The sequence below is a fragment of the Larus michahellis genome, chromosome Z (assembly GCF_964199755.1).
Source record: "Larus michahellis chromosome Z, bLarMic1.1, whole genome shotgun sequence".
Lineage (NCBI taxonomy): Eukaryota > Metazoa > Chordata > Aves > Charadriiformes > Laridae > Larus > Larus michahellis.
The window spans coordinates 12804826-12820357 of record NC_133930.1 but is presented as its reverse complement, the minus strand read 5'-3'; the positions used below and the strand labels follow the sequence as shown (position 1 = coordinate 12820357).

The window sequence follows — 15532 nt, the reverse complement described above, 5'->3', positions numbered from 1 at the left end:
CAAGAAGCCCTTCAACTGGGGCAGCATCTAGTCTAATAGAGCTTCCCACAGATAGAAGCTTCTCTTTTATGAGAACAGAAAAATGGTTGACAAGCGAAGTTCGCTAGTCATGATCTGCTATGTACCAGCACTCCACGGTAAGCGCTAAGTATCTTCTGTACAAAAGACAAAACCACTGTGCGCATGTAAGCCACACAAAGCAAGCCAAGTTAAGTGGTTTGGACAGGCAGTGTGGCCAGGGCAGGAGCATGATAGCCCGACATTTTGGCTGAAGCAATTTTAACCCTGTTTGACTGTTGAACCTGTATTACAGCCTAATTTAAGCATCATCGCTTATGCAATACTCTCAAACAAACAAAAGCCCTACAAAGACAGGTTAACTGTTCTTTTCTATAGAATAACTAGTTAGTATGTGTTCAAGAATGAACTTAATGTAAAACTTGAAAAGGGTACCTAACTAATAACCACATTTGGAGCTTTTAAATACTACCTTACTCTGAGGTATATGTCTATTACTGTAAAAGTTTATGCATCACATTCTAAATCCTAGGGTCCAAGAAAAAGGCTAACTGTATTTTCTAAGTCAAGCAAGCTATAGAAAAATGTGAAGAAATAGCACGTGGCTTGTGTTCAAGTGTTATTGTTTAGCATAACACTTCATGCAAGTAATGCAAAAAAGTCTATATACTCAGGACTCTTTACATCTGAATAAATAGGGTAAATTAGCAAATACAGTATTTAAAACTATCTACAAAAACGTGTTTTACCAAGTATTCACTGTTTGTATCAAGTCTTAAAGCATAACGCTGTGAGGGCAATACCAAAGAGTATGAAAGAAAAGAAAAAATTACATGGGGACATTTTAAGAAATCTTCTCAGAAAATAAATTCCTATTAACTGTTAACTAAACTGAAACTAAACCAAAGACTAAAGCTATTAGGTGGCCTTATCAGCAAACACCTTTAATCAAAAGGCTGTAAACAAGTATGCTTTACATATTATTTGATTTGTTTATTTTACACCATGAGGTGAAAGCATCACATTTCCTTTTAGTAAAGTATACACAAATAGCCTCACTCAGAATACACTTTTAATGCACATAAAAAAAGTATTCATCTTACAAATTGTTTTGCAATCCAAATATACAATAGCTTGGAAAACAATATTTTAGAAAACAAAAGCCAATGTAAAAAGACTGCTTAAAACAACTGAAATGATTAAAGTTTCTGTATGGCTCTGTCTTTACAGTTTTCTTACTGCATCATCAATATCAGAAATCTGTTCCTTCAGCTGGTTCCACTGTTCTGGGTTTAAAGAAATACCTGAAACGCATTAAAAATAAACACTTCAGACAAAAAGAAAATTGTGGTGCAAGATCTTGCATAATTACTGTCAAAGGTGGTTTCATACACAAAGTCTATATCATAACTATTAATGCTTGAGCTACTTCAACAACCATCTTAGTTACAAAGTGAAACTCCTTCAGAACACTGCAGTTTAACTTTAGACTTCAGCTTATCTCTGGACAAGTTTAAATTACAAAGAAAACGAGTATGGTGTAACAAATTCATTCAGAAGTATTAGGCTAAACATAGGAAGTGAAATACAGCTCTGGCCTTGATTGAAGCCTTGCCTGATTGAAGCACAAAAGCCCTGACTGAGATGCTGAAAATCATTCGTATTCCTGTTGGCTCCTAAAAGCCACACCCGTGTGGACTGAACTTCTATGCACTTTTAAAGTACATTAATTCTGGGTTTTTCTCAGGTTTTTCTCCTGTTTCTTCTAGCTCTAAAAATAATACATATTGTAAGTAATGTTTTGGAGAGACTCTATTCCATTCCCTAGCACTCACAAACCAACACAGAAGTCATTTTTCCACTTCGAGTTCACTATAGTTTCTACTGATGTTCAATCAATAATCATTCAGTGACCCACAACCCACCTCCTCAGTTCCAAATTTATACTTCCTCAAGCTTGAGTCCAGGCACACACTTCCTTGGTGCTTTAGTCTCCTCATCCTTCCCCTACAATCTCTATGTCAATTCTATGCAAGTACAGACTCACAGGCCTACCTCTCATACTCTCTCCAGCCAGGCTCTTCTACTATTTACCCCCACTCTCCCCCCTCAGTGATCAGGTTTCCTTCATTGCTTTCTCCCTGTAGGTGGAGCAGGACCTGAAAACAGGTGAAACTTTGAATTCCATTTTTGGGGCTCATCGCCTTTTTTTTCTTCTACCATCACTGTCTTATCAGAACACCACCATAATTTTGAGCAGCGAGCAGTCTGCACGGAGCTACTCTAAGCACCTTTCCACCACTCTTTAGAGTGCGGGTTTCTTTTAGTTAGTTCAGGTCTGCTAACCATTATCAGGGGACCAACGGTCAAGATGTGCCTGAACTACGTACCAGATGGACTGCAAGCAGTTCAGACCTGCTGTCTGAAACAATCTGGCACAATAATTTAAACAGTTGGATATTTTTTCTTTTTTTTTTTTTGTTGTTGTTGTATTTTTTGGGGTTTTTTTTGTTTGTTTTTTTTTAATTACTCTATTTCAACTGCTTATACTGTTTTTAGGACAGCTAGATCAGCAGCTCGTAAGTGTATCAATGGAACATTTGACTCACACACTGTATAAGATTATTATTAATTTTATCCTAATAAAATTCAGACCCCTTGGCCACATTGATAAACATTTCCATCTACATCATGCAATTTTTGTTACTTGGCCCACCCATTAAATTTCATTGTAGTTTGCCACTAAAATTGCCTATACTTTTGACTGCTACCTCAAAACACAACAGGGTAAAGTCCTTAGAAGTTAGAGTAATCTTTTTTGTTAAGTAGCAACAACAAATCCAAAACAAGAAATTCTCCTCTACAGTACCAGTTCACCTGTTCATACAAACCCATTCTTGGTTGTTATTTAAGAAATGCTGAAAATACTTCTCTAGCTTTCCAAATGTCTATTCTGACTGAGTTAGTTCCTGGACACACCAGAAGAATGTAACAAACCTTATGCTGATTGTACATTAAACGCCTTCAATCTCCAGAGCAGAATGTTTCATACTTACCTCTTTCCTTAGTGCAATATGAAAACCAATTAAAAGCAGACTACTTTAACAGAAGCAACATGACATTAAGCAAAACACTAGTACTACAACTGTCCTCACATCCTCATCTTGCAGGTGGCAGAGTTCTAACAATGGGTCAGCGAAGGCATGTCACAAAAACCAGGTACAGGAGTGGCAATTAAAGGTACAACAGCTAATGCTGTGCTGCAGATCAGAAGCACAGTACCAAAACTTGAACACTCGAGATACTTTCACCTCAACTAAAATCTTGACGTATTTTTTCCAAAATTAGTCACATTAAATGTCTGAACTATTTTAATCTAAAATCTGATAGAAATTGAAGGACATAATTATTTTAAAGAAATTAACATCTTATCACAAACTAGTAAGTTAAATCTTTTCAGTGAATTTTGAAATAAAAAATCCAATTGTAATAGAAGAAAGAAATTGCATTGATTAAGTTAATTGGGGGAGGGGGGAAGTTTAGCTATGTTTATAACTCCCATACCAAACCTGCTTGTATTTGATGCCTTCCTGTCCATAAATGAGAGGCCCATTTTAGGAAAACAGACTCAGGCCAACAAACCTACTTTGCTTTTGTTTATAACCTACAGATAAAATGAATAATTTGTTAACATATAAATTATTAAAAAAATATATATTACTCTAAAATTATCACATAGCAACAAAGTATAGAAATCTGATACACAAAGTTCTCCAACAACCTGCAGACAATGTTTTAATACAAAATAACATGAGGAGAACAATACCTTTTCTGCCAGGCTTCATTTCACCTTCTTGATCCATCCAATATTCTCTAATATCAATTAAGACTTTCCCTTTAAAGTCACGAACACTGACATACCTCATTTTGCCAATCTGTCAAAACACATACAAGGGTCTTTTAGGTATTTTACATATTACAGCATTCACTTTTCCCTGTATCAGACTCAGCTGTGTGACACTGCACACCGCAGCTTATTTTAGACACCAGAGAAAAAACTAGATCAAAAGCTTAATCCAGAGTAGTCAGTAGGCTAATAAGTAATGACAATATAAATGGATGAACGACTTAAAACGAGTTGAGTATTCAATGCTTAGTGCAAAAGCAGCTCTCCTAGAATAAAAATATCTATATTCTTAACACGCTGACTTCTTACAAAAGCCACTAGCTTACTTCATTCTAAAATAAAATTTTATATCTATTATAAACATCTTTGTTGGCAGCAGTTGTAAACAAACAGGGAAAGAGGGAGCTCTACTCCCAAATCTAAATTTCAGTTCATTCCATATACACAGAAAGCAAATCAGATAGTCACATGAGATAACCACGATTTCTACAGGGGTTTTTGTTTGGTTTTTTTTTTTTCTTCTTTTAACACAGTAAATACAGATGGAAAAGAAAGTTAGCCACCAGCTGTCCCATGCCCACTTCCAAGTCCTCATGGCACTTCATTGGAACTATGGTTAAAAGACTACCTTACTGTACCAGCTGTTCCAAAAAAAAAAACACCACATTTAAATGCATTAAGTTCACCAGCACGTAGCATCGTATGGAATTATTCTGGAATTCCATTTCTGCACCACAGTGTCTTAACTGAATTATGAGGGCTTTTTGGTTTTTTGGGGGGGAAGAGGAGGGACAGTACACACGAGATGACACAGAATGTGGCAGAAGGGGAGCAGTCACACTGACAACACTACAGATGTAGGCTCATTAAAGATCTTTCAAAAGTTGATACAATCTATTGTTCACATAAATCCAAAGTATAATGTGAATTTGAGAATCAGAAATTAGGTAATAAAAACAGTCAAATACAATTCATGTAAGAAGTCCTTCGAATTGTGTATGAACTTTCTCAATATGCTTTACGAAGAAAGAACATATTCTAAAGTAAACAACTTTAAAACAGAATATTCCTCCCTGATAAAACATTTAGTCTTCAACTTCTTTAGTTTATGCATCCTACATTTTGGTATGATTTAAAAAGGGCCCAAACACATCTTACTAGCGTGAAGTCTGACCAGAAAGGTTGAACAATTCTCTAATCAACTAAAATCATCAACAGATGTTTAAGTCATAAACTGTTATTTTAGAAAATAGTTATAAACAAGAATGCTTTATGTTTGCTTAAAGTATTTTTTCTTGTTATGCAGATCATGCTAAATTAACGCTAAAATTGATTTTAAAACAATTAGGACATCTCAAGATACCATAAGCCTGAAGCAGTTCTTTTCCTACTTCAAAGCCTTCTTTAAAATGAACTAGATATTAACAGTTTATAAGATAGTACTTTTTATTGATTTATTAAATACTTTCACAATACTACAAATTTAACATTCAAAAATAAGGTATGATGTCACGGTAGCTTAGTTCTTTCAGACGAGACTTGGTACCATGCCCAAGTCCATCAGCACTGCTGGCAAAGAATACTCCAAATAGCCTACATGAACAACGTGTCTTGGTTTTACCCTTTAACACTTCAGTGACTTTTAAGGTCACCTCTAAGAACAGCTTCAAGCAGTAATACTCTACAACACTTTTTTTTCCAGGGTTATCAAAGAATACTAGTGTATTGCCAAGTAATTCCAGATTTGCTCTGAGAAATAAAATCTGATACAACATAGCAGATTACAGCTGCACATACAGTTGCAAAAGGGTTTAGGATTTGAATTTTAAGTATGACTATATGTCTTAATCCAACTACAGTAACGCTAGGGCCAATAATGCAAAGTTCACATTTACTCAATCAGTAAGTCTACCTCAAATGGAAACACTTCTACAGGAAAATGCTGAAATTAAGTTAGGTTTTATATCACTGTCTAGATTTCAGCTGAATTTTCATGCTACATCTTGAATGTTTAGTTGAACTCTATGCAAAAGCTGCCACTGCTAAAAGCTTTAAACAGGCTTCTAAAGTACAGTTGCAATTAACATCTAAGGCTTGAAAAGCCTCAACCAAAATCCAGATTTAACTATTTATGTAAAATGATGTTTCTTGATGTTCAATTGCCTGCAATTCTGGCACAGGTTCATTTCTGAACAATTCTTTTTTTCACACAGCAGCTGAAAGTCCTAGAATAATTTCACTGATATAAGGCATCTTTATATCTCTTTAACTAGAGTAGTGTTCCAAGGGTTGTATTGATTTATAGCAGTGTAATTACTGCAGTTCAACTTTCAGAGACAAGTTCATATGCCTTTTACTAAATACTACATCTCCTTAGATGATACTATTCTATTGAATTACATAAATCAGAAGACATCAAAAGCATTATTTCCAGGTTTCCGTTTCTTAGAATAAAAAGCACTGAACTGTGTCTTGGTTGCTCTCACAGTCATGCAACTGACTTCCTGTATGAGTTTCAGCAAGCACCTTCTTCACTATTTTTCTTCCTGTTTCCAGTTTGCTTTGATTAAATGGTATACATACTGTGTGATTAGAAACAGCAAAAAAAATCCTTTTTTCTTAGCTGATAACTATATGTATAGCATTACATGGAGCACAATAAAGAATCCTGTAGACAGTGAGATCTGCAACACAGCAAATTGCTTGTGCAAAGCAACACTGCCCACCTAAGTTTCAGAATTATTGTGCTAAACCAATCACCTTTCAAGAGCATCATAAACTTACATATTTATCTTCTTTTAGAAGCCTATGCTAGATAAAGACATTACACTGGGGAACGTAAGACTTTACTTCTCATAAGTTGAAAAGCAAATATGACCCAAACTTTAGAAAATAAATTAAAAAAAAGGAGATGGGGGAGGAGGGACAGCACAAAGGCGGATGACTTTTGAAGTAACAATTTCAGTGAAATGTCTGATCATGTGATGTTGTTCCATTCTGGTGCATTAATATTGCATTCTGACAGCATTAACAAACCTTATCCAAATCAGGCATAGGTAGATGACAGGATTTGTCAAACTAACCAAAGTACATGATGCAGAGCTCACATTGGCTTGAAGTCACACGCAGGAATCTAATGTATCAACACTAAAGCCTTCCACATTAATATGACTGATGTCCTTAGGGCCTCTAGTAATACATTGCAAATAGCAGTAAGATAAATTTCCACATCCCAACTGAACCAAATGATCTAATTCCAGAGTATACTAGCCTACTTATAAAACCTAAAAAGGCCAAGACATGCAAATAAATAAAATATACTTCGTCTCTTACACTGAATTAACTCCCTTCTACTTACATTTATACTATTCTTCATAATTAGTTTCAAGAATCCCATTACACCAACATCAGTCTCAAACAAAAAAAATAAAATGTTGATCTTTATGAAAATGCTGAATCTTCTGAATACAGCAGTCACAATAAGCTCTACATTGAGGCAAGCTGTATACTTTAAAAACACAGTCTGAGGGTGCAGAACAAGCTTTTAAGTTTCACATCATTTGCTGCCGCGCCCACGCACAATATGGACACCACAGAACTTCTGACTGTCCTATGAATGCTTCACAGCCTGATTTCCATCAATTGAAGCCACACTTGTAAGTTATACTGCAAAGTCACTTGCACATCAGAAATCATTTTACTGCCATGGGAAAGCAGAAATGAGAGTTTCTAGTATTACTAATAGTCCTAGAACAAACAAAACCATACCTAAAAAATTACCACACAACTAGATCTTCTAGCACGCTCTCCGGCGCAGGGGGAAGAGAGGACAAGTATCCTCCGACCTACAGTGCTATTTGTACACTGAAACAGTTGCATTTTAGTTAATGCATGTAAGCTGATGTAGCATGAAAAAACACAATACTTCACATAACACAATAAGCTGCCTAAAAAACTTTTGTTGTTGAGTAACTAAAAGGCAGGCAGAGACCAAGTAACAGTGATGTTTTAGGTCAAGGTGATATTCAAATATTTTTTCTGTATTATACTCAACACTGGAAGAATCTTGTTCCGATCAGACTAATAGGAGTCCTCTACTGTCTGTTTTTAGTAACTTTTTATTATCTTAGGTCAAAAAGGTTGAAAGAAATCAGAGCACGCAAATGTTTTTGCTTTTATTTGAAAAGGGTTTGGGGTTTTTTTTGCATCAGGGGAGCAATAAAAATTTTAACCACTTTCCCAAAGGCTGGAATTTCTGAACTTATAACAGACATAGCATAAAGCTTAGACACTTTTGGTTTTTTTAGCTCTAACTGCATTTTTCTTCATTAGGGCCAGAAGACACTATCTCATTTTTCCTACATGGTTCAAAGAATGCCCCAACAGAACTAAAAATATGATATTCTTTCTTCGATGGGAAAGTCCAGCCATTGCCTTCAACTGAAGCTCTCTCTCCCAACTATATATGAAGAGGAAAGTGAGAACTGATACATTAAAAATAACTGCTCTGTATTACAGATCAGTTAAGCGGGTCTTCTCTCTACAATTTTTTTTTGCAATATTACTTTGCACAGCTACAGTCCAAAACAATTTCTTTTGCCTTACTCTGTGTTGGGGCCACCTCATTAGGCACCTCTCCCATACCCTTTCATAAGCTTAAGAATCAACATCTCTAAGAATTTAAGTTCCTCTACAGCCAGCTAGTCAGAAACATTTAGTAAGTCTTGATCCACACCCCTAAACCAGCTAATTCTGAGCTACATATATTCTTGGCACAGCTTTCAGCACACACTATTACTGCCTCGGCTAACCCCAGAACTGGAATACCCAGAATTCATAAACTCATCTTGCTACTGAAAAATGTATATTCATCCCATCTTAAAAACAAGAACAAAGTCAAAAATTACAATCTTTTTGGATGTTCAGTGAGAAAAACTTCCATCATAAAACAAAGGAACAAGCAAAACTTATTCCAAGACACTGTCTTACAATACAGGAGCCAAGTTGCCCCTGACCTAGTTAAACAGGAATGAAGAGTCCATACTTTGGTTTCCAAGAACCCCTTTCAAGAGCCCCGATTAAAAAACATTTCCATGTAGAGAGAGTCCTGATCGCATATTTACAGTATACTCATGGTTAAGTGCTATATTTACAGACTAAATTACTACCCCAAGAGTTACCGTTAACAAAGATAAGAGGGTTAGATCACTTGCTACAACTCAGATTCTTTCACTCTGCGGAAGCCTGACAACGCTCATGCATCTCATCTGCATGCTAGCATCGTAATCCCCTTCAGCCAAGGCTTCAGGAGACCACGCACTATGCTGTAAAGATTCAGTATAAATTTTACGAGGTGATCTGAATATATGTTGTAACATGTTACCTTAACCAGGCTCTGAGAGTCATCAATTTTACCTGAAACATATTCTCGTCTCTGTTACTGCTTTGCTTAGAAGAAGCTGCACCTTTTGAACTTTCACCAGTCTTTTGTTTCTTTACGGGCTTTTCTGGAGCTGCTTGCTTTTTCCTCTTTGCCTTGGAGCAAGAATAAAAAAAGAAACGCATGAGCCACAACTCACTCTATAAATTACAAAAAAGTTTCCATTAGAGGTCACAAGGCAGGAATCCAATACTGTATATTTAGACTAGAATTTAAAAAAATTAAAATCTTCAAATGAACCTAATTATGTTCCCAGTGAAGTTTACCATAACACTTTAGCTTTAAAGAGAATTGAATTAGTTCAAAATACATTTCAAAAAGCCTACTCTTTCTGCACAGTATTACTGTTGGTTTAGTAGTTTTAATAAAAAATTTAAAGTCTGATGGAAGTTTCACTTCCTTTCCACCATGTACAACAAAAAAATGCAGGACACCTCACAACTCTTCTAAAAAAGAAAAAAAATAATTGATGAGATAATGAAGAAAGGATCTGCAAATCATCTCTGTCAGAGTAAATTATTCTTTTTAAGTCAGCATCAAACCTCTGTCCGCAGCATGATAAATTAAACATGGTTTTAAAACATTCAGACGATATTACCTGTAAATCAGATTACTGCAGATGAAGTTACTATTTCTACTAATGATTATACAGTAACTGTGCCCACTCCAAAAAAAGAGTAACACAAAGATACCAAAGATTAGTCTCACCTGTTAGAACCATTATTGTGGATAACCTTTTTTAAAAATTAACAGTTCCAGCAAATACAGGAGATTATAACAGAAAAAGAAAAAAAGCACCTTACTGCCCACTAAAGCAGACTGTTAGACTATGTCTTTTCAGAAATACATTTCCCTACCAAAAAAATCACCTGACCATTTTCTCTTATATTAAGATTTGACATGACAGAACACCTAATTTGCAAAGTGCAACCAAGTCATGCTCAAACTCAGTAAACAGACTGATTCTTTTCACATACCACACTAAGACACCTGATGTCTGCGTTACCACCTAGCATTTCCTAAAAAGATAAATTCACTGGGTTTTTTTTTTTACTTTTTGTTCATAATGACTCGGACATCTATACAAACTTATAAATTAAATAACTATTAAAAATAAATAGGAACACTCAACTTATACATGTAACACAGTCAACATACGTTAAAATTAACTCAAAGACATTCAGGTTGGCGCAGCTTTTAAGTGAAAAACTAGCAGATGGTATTACAGTAAATGTAAGAATCTGTAAGAAACAGAGAAAAAGAACATGCAACAAGATAAGCAAGTGGAACATGGACGACAGGGAAGCTGGAGGTTTTTGTTTTGGACAAGTAATCTGGACACCGAAATGGTGAGGGGCAGGGGGGAGGGGCGAGGGGAGTTTGTCCTCAAAATTAGCCCAAATTCTTGCCACCAGGGGCATCTTATACAGAAACCTTCCACCTCGTGCCACAAAGCAGCAAAGAATTCCAGGAAGGCTTGTGGTTAGATATATATCATAGGAAAAACCCTGAAGAGAGCAAAATGCAACTTAAGAAAAAAAGTCTACTGTAAGATAAAAAGTGTCCTATCCACCCAAAACCTCATTTTGGTTTTTTTGGGGTGGTAGGCGTTTTTTTTGTTGCCGTAGATGTTGGGGGGCAGGGGTGTTTTGGGTTGTCAGATAACCATATGGAATTACATGCATGTTGTGAGATAATGCTCACCTAATTCCTTAACCCCAGCCTGAAATATAAGAGTTAATACAGTAGTAATAAACTGCATATAATGTTCACCTTTTTGTCAACTTCACTATCTGAATCACTGGCAGATGAGCTTGAAGACACAAGTTCCTTTGACTTAGGCATTCTAGGAAGAGAAAAATAATGTGAGAACACTATACACGGAATATGTCCTATTATGGCTAGAAAGCCATCTTCAAACCTGTTTGTAAAGGCTTATCTTATTCATAACCGTCCTAAAGACTTTCCTGCCTTTTCATACAAGTTTTAATCCATGTTGTAGATGTGATCTCAAGCACTCTTCCCTCTTACATCGCTTCCACTTTTTGCTGCAACTTATTAAATGCAGTGTTTTAGTTTTACAAAGGGACAATTTTTCACCAGTTTCATATACCCCTAGATAGGGCAGAAACCACAATGTAAGACATATAATACAGTACTGTCCTCCAGTTTAATTCTTTATGTTACATTCATAAATATAAACTATTAAGGCCCTAGCAATATTTATACTCTTACATGGACAATTCACCCAGTTGGATTTGCAAACAACACGCTACATAATCATCCTCCATGAAGCTGAAGTTTCCACCAATAATACAAAAGTCTGAAAAACACCTCAGTTACAGTGAACTACAGCATTGCAATTAATATTTCCACTGCAGCTTCAACACATCAGCCACTGGAGTCTATTCATTTGCCAGACGTTCAACTTCCCTTGAACGCATGCTTGAATTCATGCTGCCAGGTGTGCTTCTACATCTCTCTAGTATGCAAACATGTGGTTAGATACAGCAGTTGCACATCTTGTTTGCTACTAGAAACTCTTTGTAACAAATACACAGCTCATCTGTTCTTTCAAAATAAAAATAAATATCCCAGAGAGAAACTGTATAAAATAAACTACAGCTAGGAAAGACTGGAAAAAAAAAAAAAAGATTAAAGAAGCATATCTTGGGAAAGAAAAAGGAACAGCAGTGTTTTTAAACTGGCAATGAAAAAAACGTATGCAAATGGAAAAAAAAGGAGTCTGACTAACGCTAATGGATCAACGTGGTTCTAAAGCAGGGTAAGTGCTGTCATTAACAGCTTGGAGTACAACGATGGAAGCTGCAGTACCGAAAATGAAACAAGGTATAGGCAAGCACACATAAGCCACGCTGCAGGATGGATGCAAAGGAGAGCCAGAATGGGACAATGTGAAATTAAGCACAGCAGTGACATGACATCGGGGAGCCGAACAAGAACAGGCTTCATACGCGAGGGGCGCGGGCACCATCAGGAAGAGGGAATGACAACATGGAGGAAGGTGGGGGCGAAAACTGAAGGAAAAAGAAATGGGGAGTGATAGGTGTCCCTCGGGAGAGGCCAGCAGGCAGAGCGTGAGCAGACACCGAACACCGGTGAGAGCGAGGGCGGGATGAGAGGGGCCAGGCGAGGTCGAAGGAAAAGGAGAGAAAGACAAGCGAGGGCGAGCTAGGAACACCAGGTAGGCGGATCCCAGCCGCCATTTTCCTCCCCTATTCCTCTTTTCCACGGCTCGTGTTGCCCCCCTGGGGAAAGGCGCGAGGGCCCGAGCAGGGGGGCGCGGGCAAGGACGCCCAGGTCCTGCCGGGACAGGGTGGCGGCCAGAGGGCTGCAGGTAACCGGGGGTGGAGCAGAGAAAAGGCAGCACACAAAAGAGGGTCGGGGGTCGTTAGCGGGCAGGGGCAGATCCTGGCGTGGGGGGAACGGAGCCGAGCGGTTGCCCGCCGCCATTTTCTCCCTCACTCAAATCCTCTTGGCCCCCCCAACATGGCAGCTGCTCCTCCGCAGCTGCTCCTCCACCCGCCCCGGGCCCGCTCCACCGCGGGGCATCCCTCCCGCTAGGCACAGCGGGCACTCGAAGAAAAGGTGCAGCCTTGCCACACGGCCGCCTGGCGCGGCCCTCCCCCACGCTGCCCGGGAGGTGCCGAGTCCCCCGGACAGCCGGCGGCGGGGGGCGGGGAAGATGGCGGCCGCCCGCCGGGGCGCGAGGCGGGGACCCCCCAACACTCACGTCCTCCTCCACGCGCGGCTCCTCCGCACCACGACAGAAACGGAAGTGACGTGCCGCGGGATCCCCGCCCCGGCCTGCACCACGTGGGAAGGGGTGTGGGGGCGAGGGAGGGGGAGGTGTTTAAAGGGGACGCGGCCATTTGCTATTAGTTCCCGCCCCGGCGGGGCGGGGGAGCGGCCGGCCGGCAGCAAGCGCCTCCCGTGGGACCAGTTCCTCTCCTCACGCTGGCCGAGCACCGAGGGGGCAGGAAGGCAGAAACGCGGCTTCCGCGGGGGCCCTGCCCGCTCCACAGGGCCAGCACAGGGCTGGTGTTATAGATTGTGGCCCAATAATTGACAGGAACCAGTCCAATTAATCAAATTAGTTTATTAAGCAAGCGGCAGCAAGCAAAACAGCGCTGGGCGGCCGGGGAGTCTTTGCTCCGCCAACGGCGCGCACCTACTTCCCGAAAGTAGCTGATTATATACTCTTCTGGTTCCCGTATATGTGTCAATCCTGGTATATTCCGTGTCTGAGCGACGTGTTGCTAGGGGGTCGGTCTTGTCCCGCCTCCTGATGGTCGTGAGGGTGAAGGCTCCTCATCTTTATCAGTGTCCTTGGGGAGACTCTTTTCAGCTTATCTCACAACTTAGCTCTTCCCTTTGAAGTGTTAAAACACACCAGATGCCTGTGATTTAGGCCTTGAGGTGTCAAAGTGCCCCAGACAGCACACTGCATGCCTGTGATTTAGGCCTTGAGGTATCAAAGTGCACCAGATAGCACGCTGGATGCCTGCGATTTAAGTATGTGAAGAGTCGAAACAGTGTAAGTTTTCACCAGCCTTTAAGAAAGCCTGATTTGATTAACATACATGATTCTATTTATTACACTGGGCAGCGCTGAGGGGTAGGCGCCTGCGAGGCCAGGCCAGGCCTTCTACTAACTGCCTGCCCCGCGCTGAGGGGCTGCGGGAGGGGAACCTGAGTGCTGCAGGGGAACCCTGAAAAAAAAACCCAGTCATGAGTAAAATGGTAGTTTTCTTTCACAGCGGTTCCTCGATGTCGTTGGAAGCCGCGCCCGAGGAGCGCCCTGAGGGTGTGCGATGGCGGCGGCTTTGCATAGCGAAACCGCAGCGCCGGGCGGCTGTTGAGGAAAGCACCGGTTCCCCTTTCTGCCGGCGGGCGATGGGGGTTCGCCTTCCTCCGGCGGGGCTCCCCTCGGGGCAGATCTGAAGCGCTGGGGGCTGAAGGCTAAAACAATCCCGTCTCCTGTTTTAAACAACTCCTTAAAAAAAAACAAAAAAAAACAAAAAAAAAAAACACTCCTTGAAAATATAATTTAACAATCTTGCCTATTTCCATTAACAATCTTTCCTATTTCTATAGCACATGCTCCATCCCGAGTGCCCCGCTGATGCTGTCTGCTATGTGAGGACTCGAGGAGGCTGAACAAGTTGGTCTAAACAAGTGTGCAACAGCCGCAGAGGTAAAGCCAACTGACACCTCTGTGGAGAGGAGGTGGGGAAGGGTCCTCCGCCCCCAGCTTTGTGGAAGGAGAAGACAGCACTCTGCAAACCGCAATGGGGCAAGCGTGCTGTCGGAGCACGAGTGGGTTCGTGTTGTGTCTTCAAGTGTTAACTGTGTGAGCCTCTGCTTTCTCTTTCAGCTTGCGATGAGATTTATTGACACTAAAATATTACCGTAGTCGTATAGCCCCCTTCCTGTACCAAAACGGGGCCTACAGGAGAGATAAGGAGGGACTGTATCAGGGAGTGTAATGATAGGATGAGGGGTAATGTTTTCAAACTGAAAGAAGGGAGATTTAGATTAGATATTAGGAAGAAATTCTTTACTGTGAGGGTGGTGAGGTGCTGGAACAGGTTGCCCAGGGAAGCTGTGGATGCCCCATCCCTGGAGGTGTTCAAGGCCAGGCTGGATGGGGCTTTGAGCAGCCTGGTCTAGTGGGAGGTGTCCCTGCCCATGGCAGGGGGGTTAGAACTAGATGAGCTTTAAGGTCCCTTCTAGTCAGAACCATTCTATGACTTCACACAAAAGTAAGGCAGCCTGTTACTGTTTGCTTATCACTGTTGTGACATACTGCTCACCTAATTCCTTAACCCCAGCCTGAAATATAAGAGTTAATAAATAAAGTAGTAATGAACTGCATATAATGTTCACCTTTTTGTCAACTTCACTATCTGAATCACTGGCAGATGAGCGTGACGACACAAGTTCCTTTGATTTAGGCATTCTTGGAAGAGAAAAATAACAGGTCATGTAGTTGTGCTGTAAGGATGGCAGAGTGCCAGTGCTTCAGGTACCCTTTACCAATTTAAAGTAGATCTTTTCTTGTTGTTATCACCTCTAGACCTGTGCTTTTGCTACCATGACGATGCAAGCTTTTTGTAAAAAGTGCAAGCAAACTGTGAGAAATA

At 40.1% G+C, this 15532-nt stretch overlaps 1 protein-coding gene across 1 annotated transcript; it reads right to left on the bottom strand.

Annotated features, from left to right (window-relative positions):
• Window positions 1–990: 990 nt before the first annotated feature.
• SUB1 (SUB1 regulator of transcription) lies at window positions 991–13275 on the bottom strand. Its single transcript, XM_074569832.1, has 5 exons — window positions 13120–13275; window positions 11139–11211; window positions 9341–9460; window positions 3845–3953; window positions 991–1322 (listed from the first exon to the last, which is right to left on the bottom strand). The coding sequence occupies exons 2-5, from the start codon at window positions 11208–11210 to the stop codon at window positions 1243–1245; spliced, it is 381 nt and encodes a 126-aa protein (XP_074425933.1). The 5' UTR covers window position 11211; window positions 13120–13275; the 3' UTR covers window positions 991–1242.
• Between the last annotated feature and the right edge of the window lie 2257 nt (window positions 13276–15532).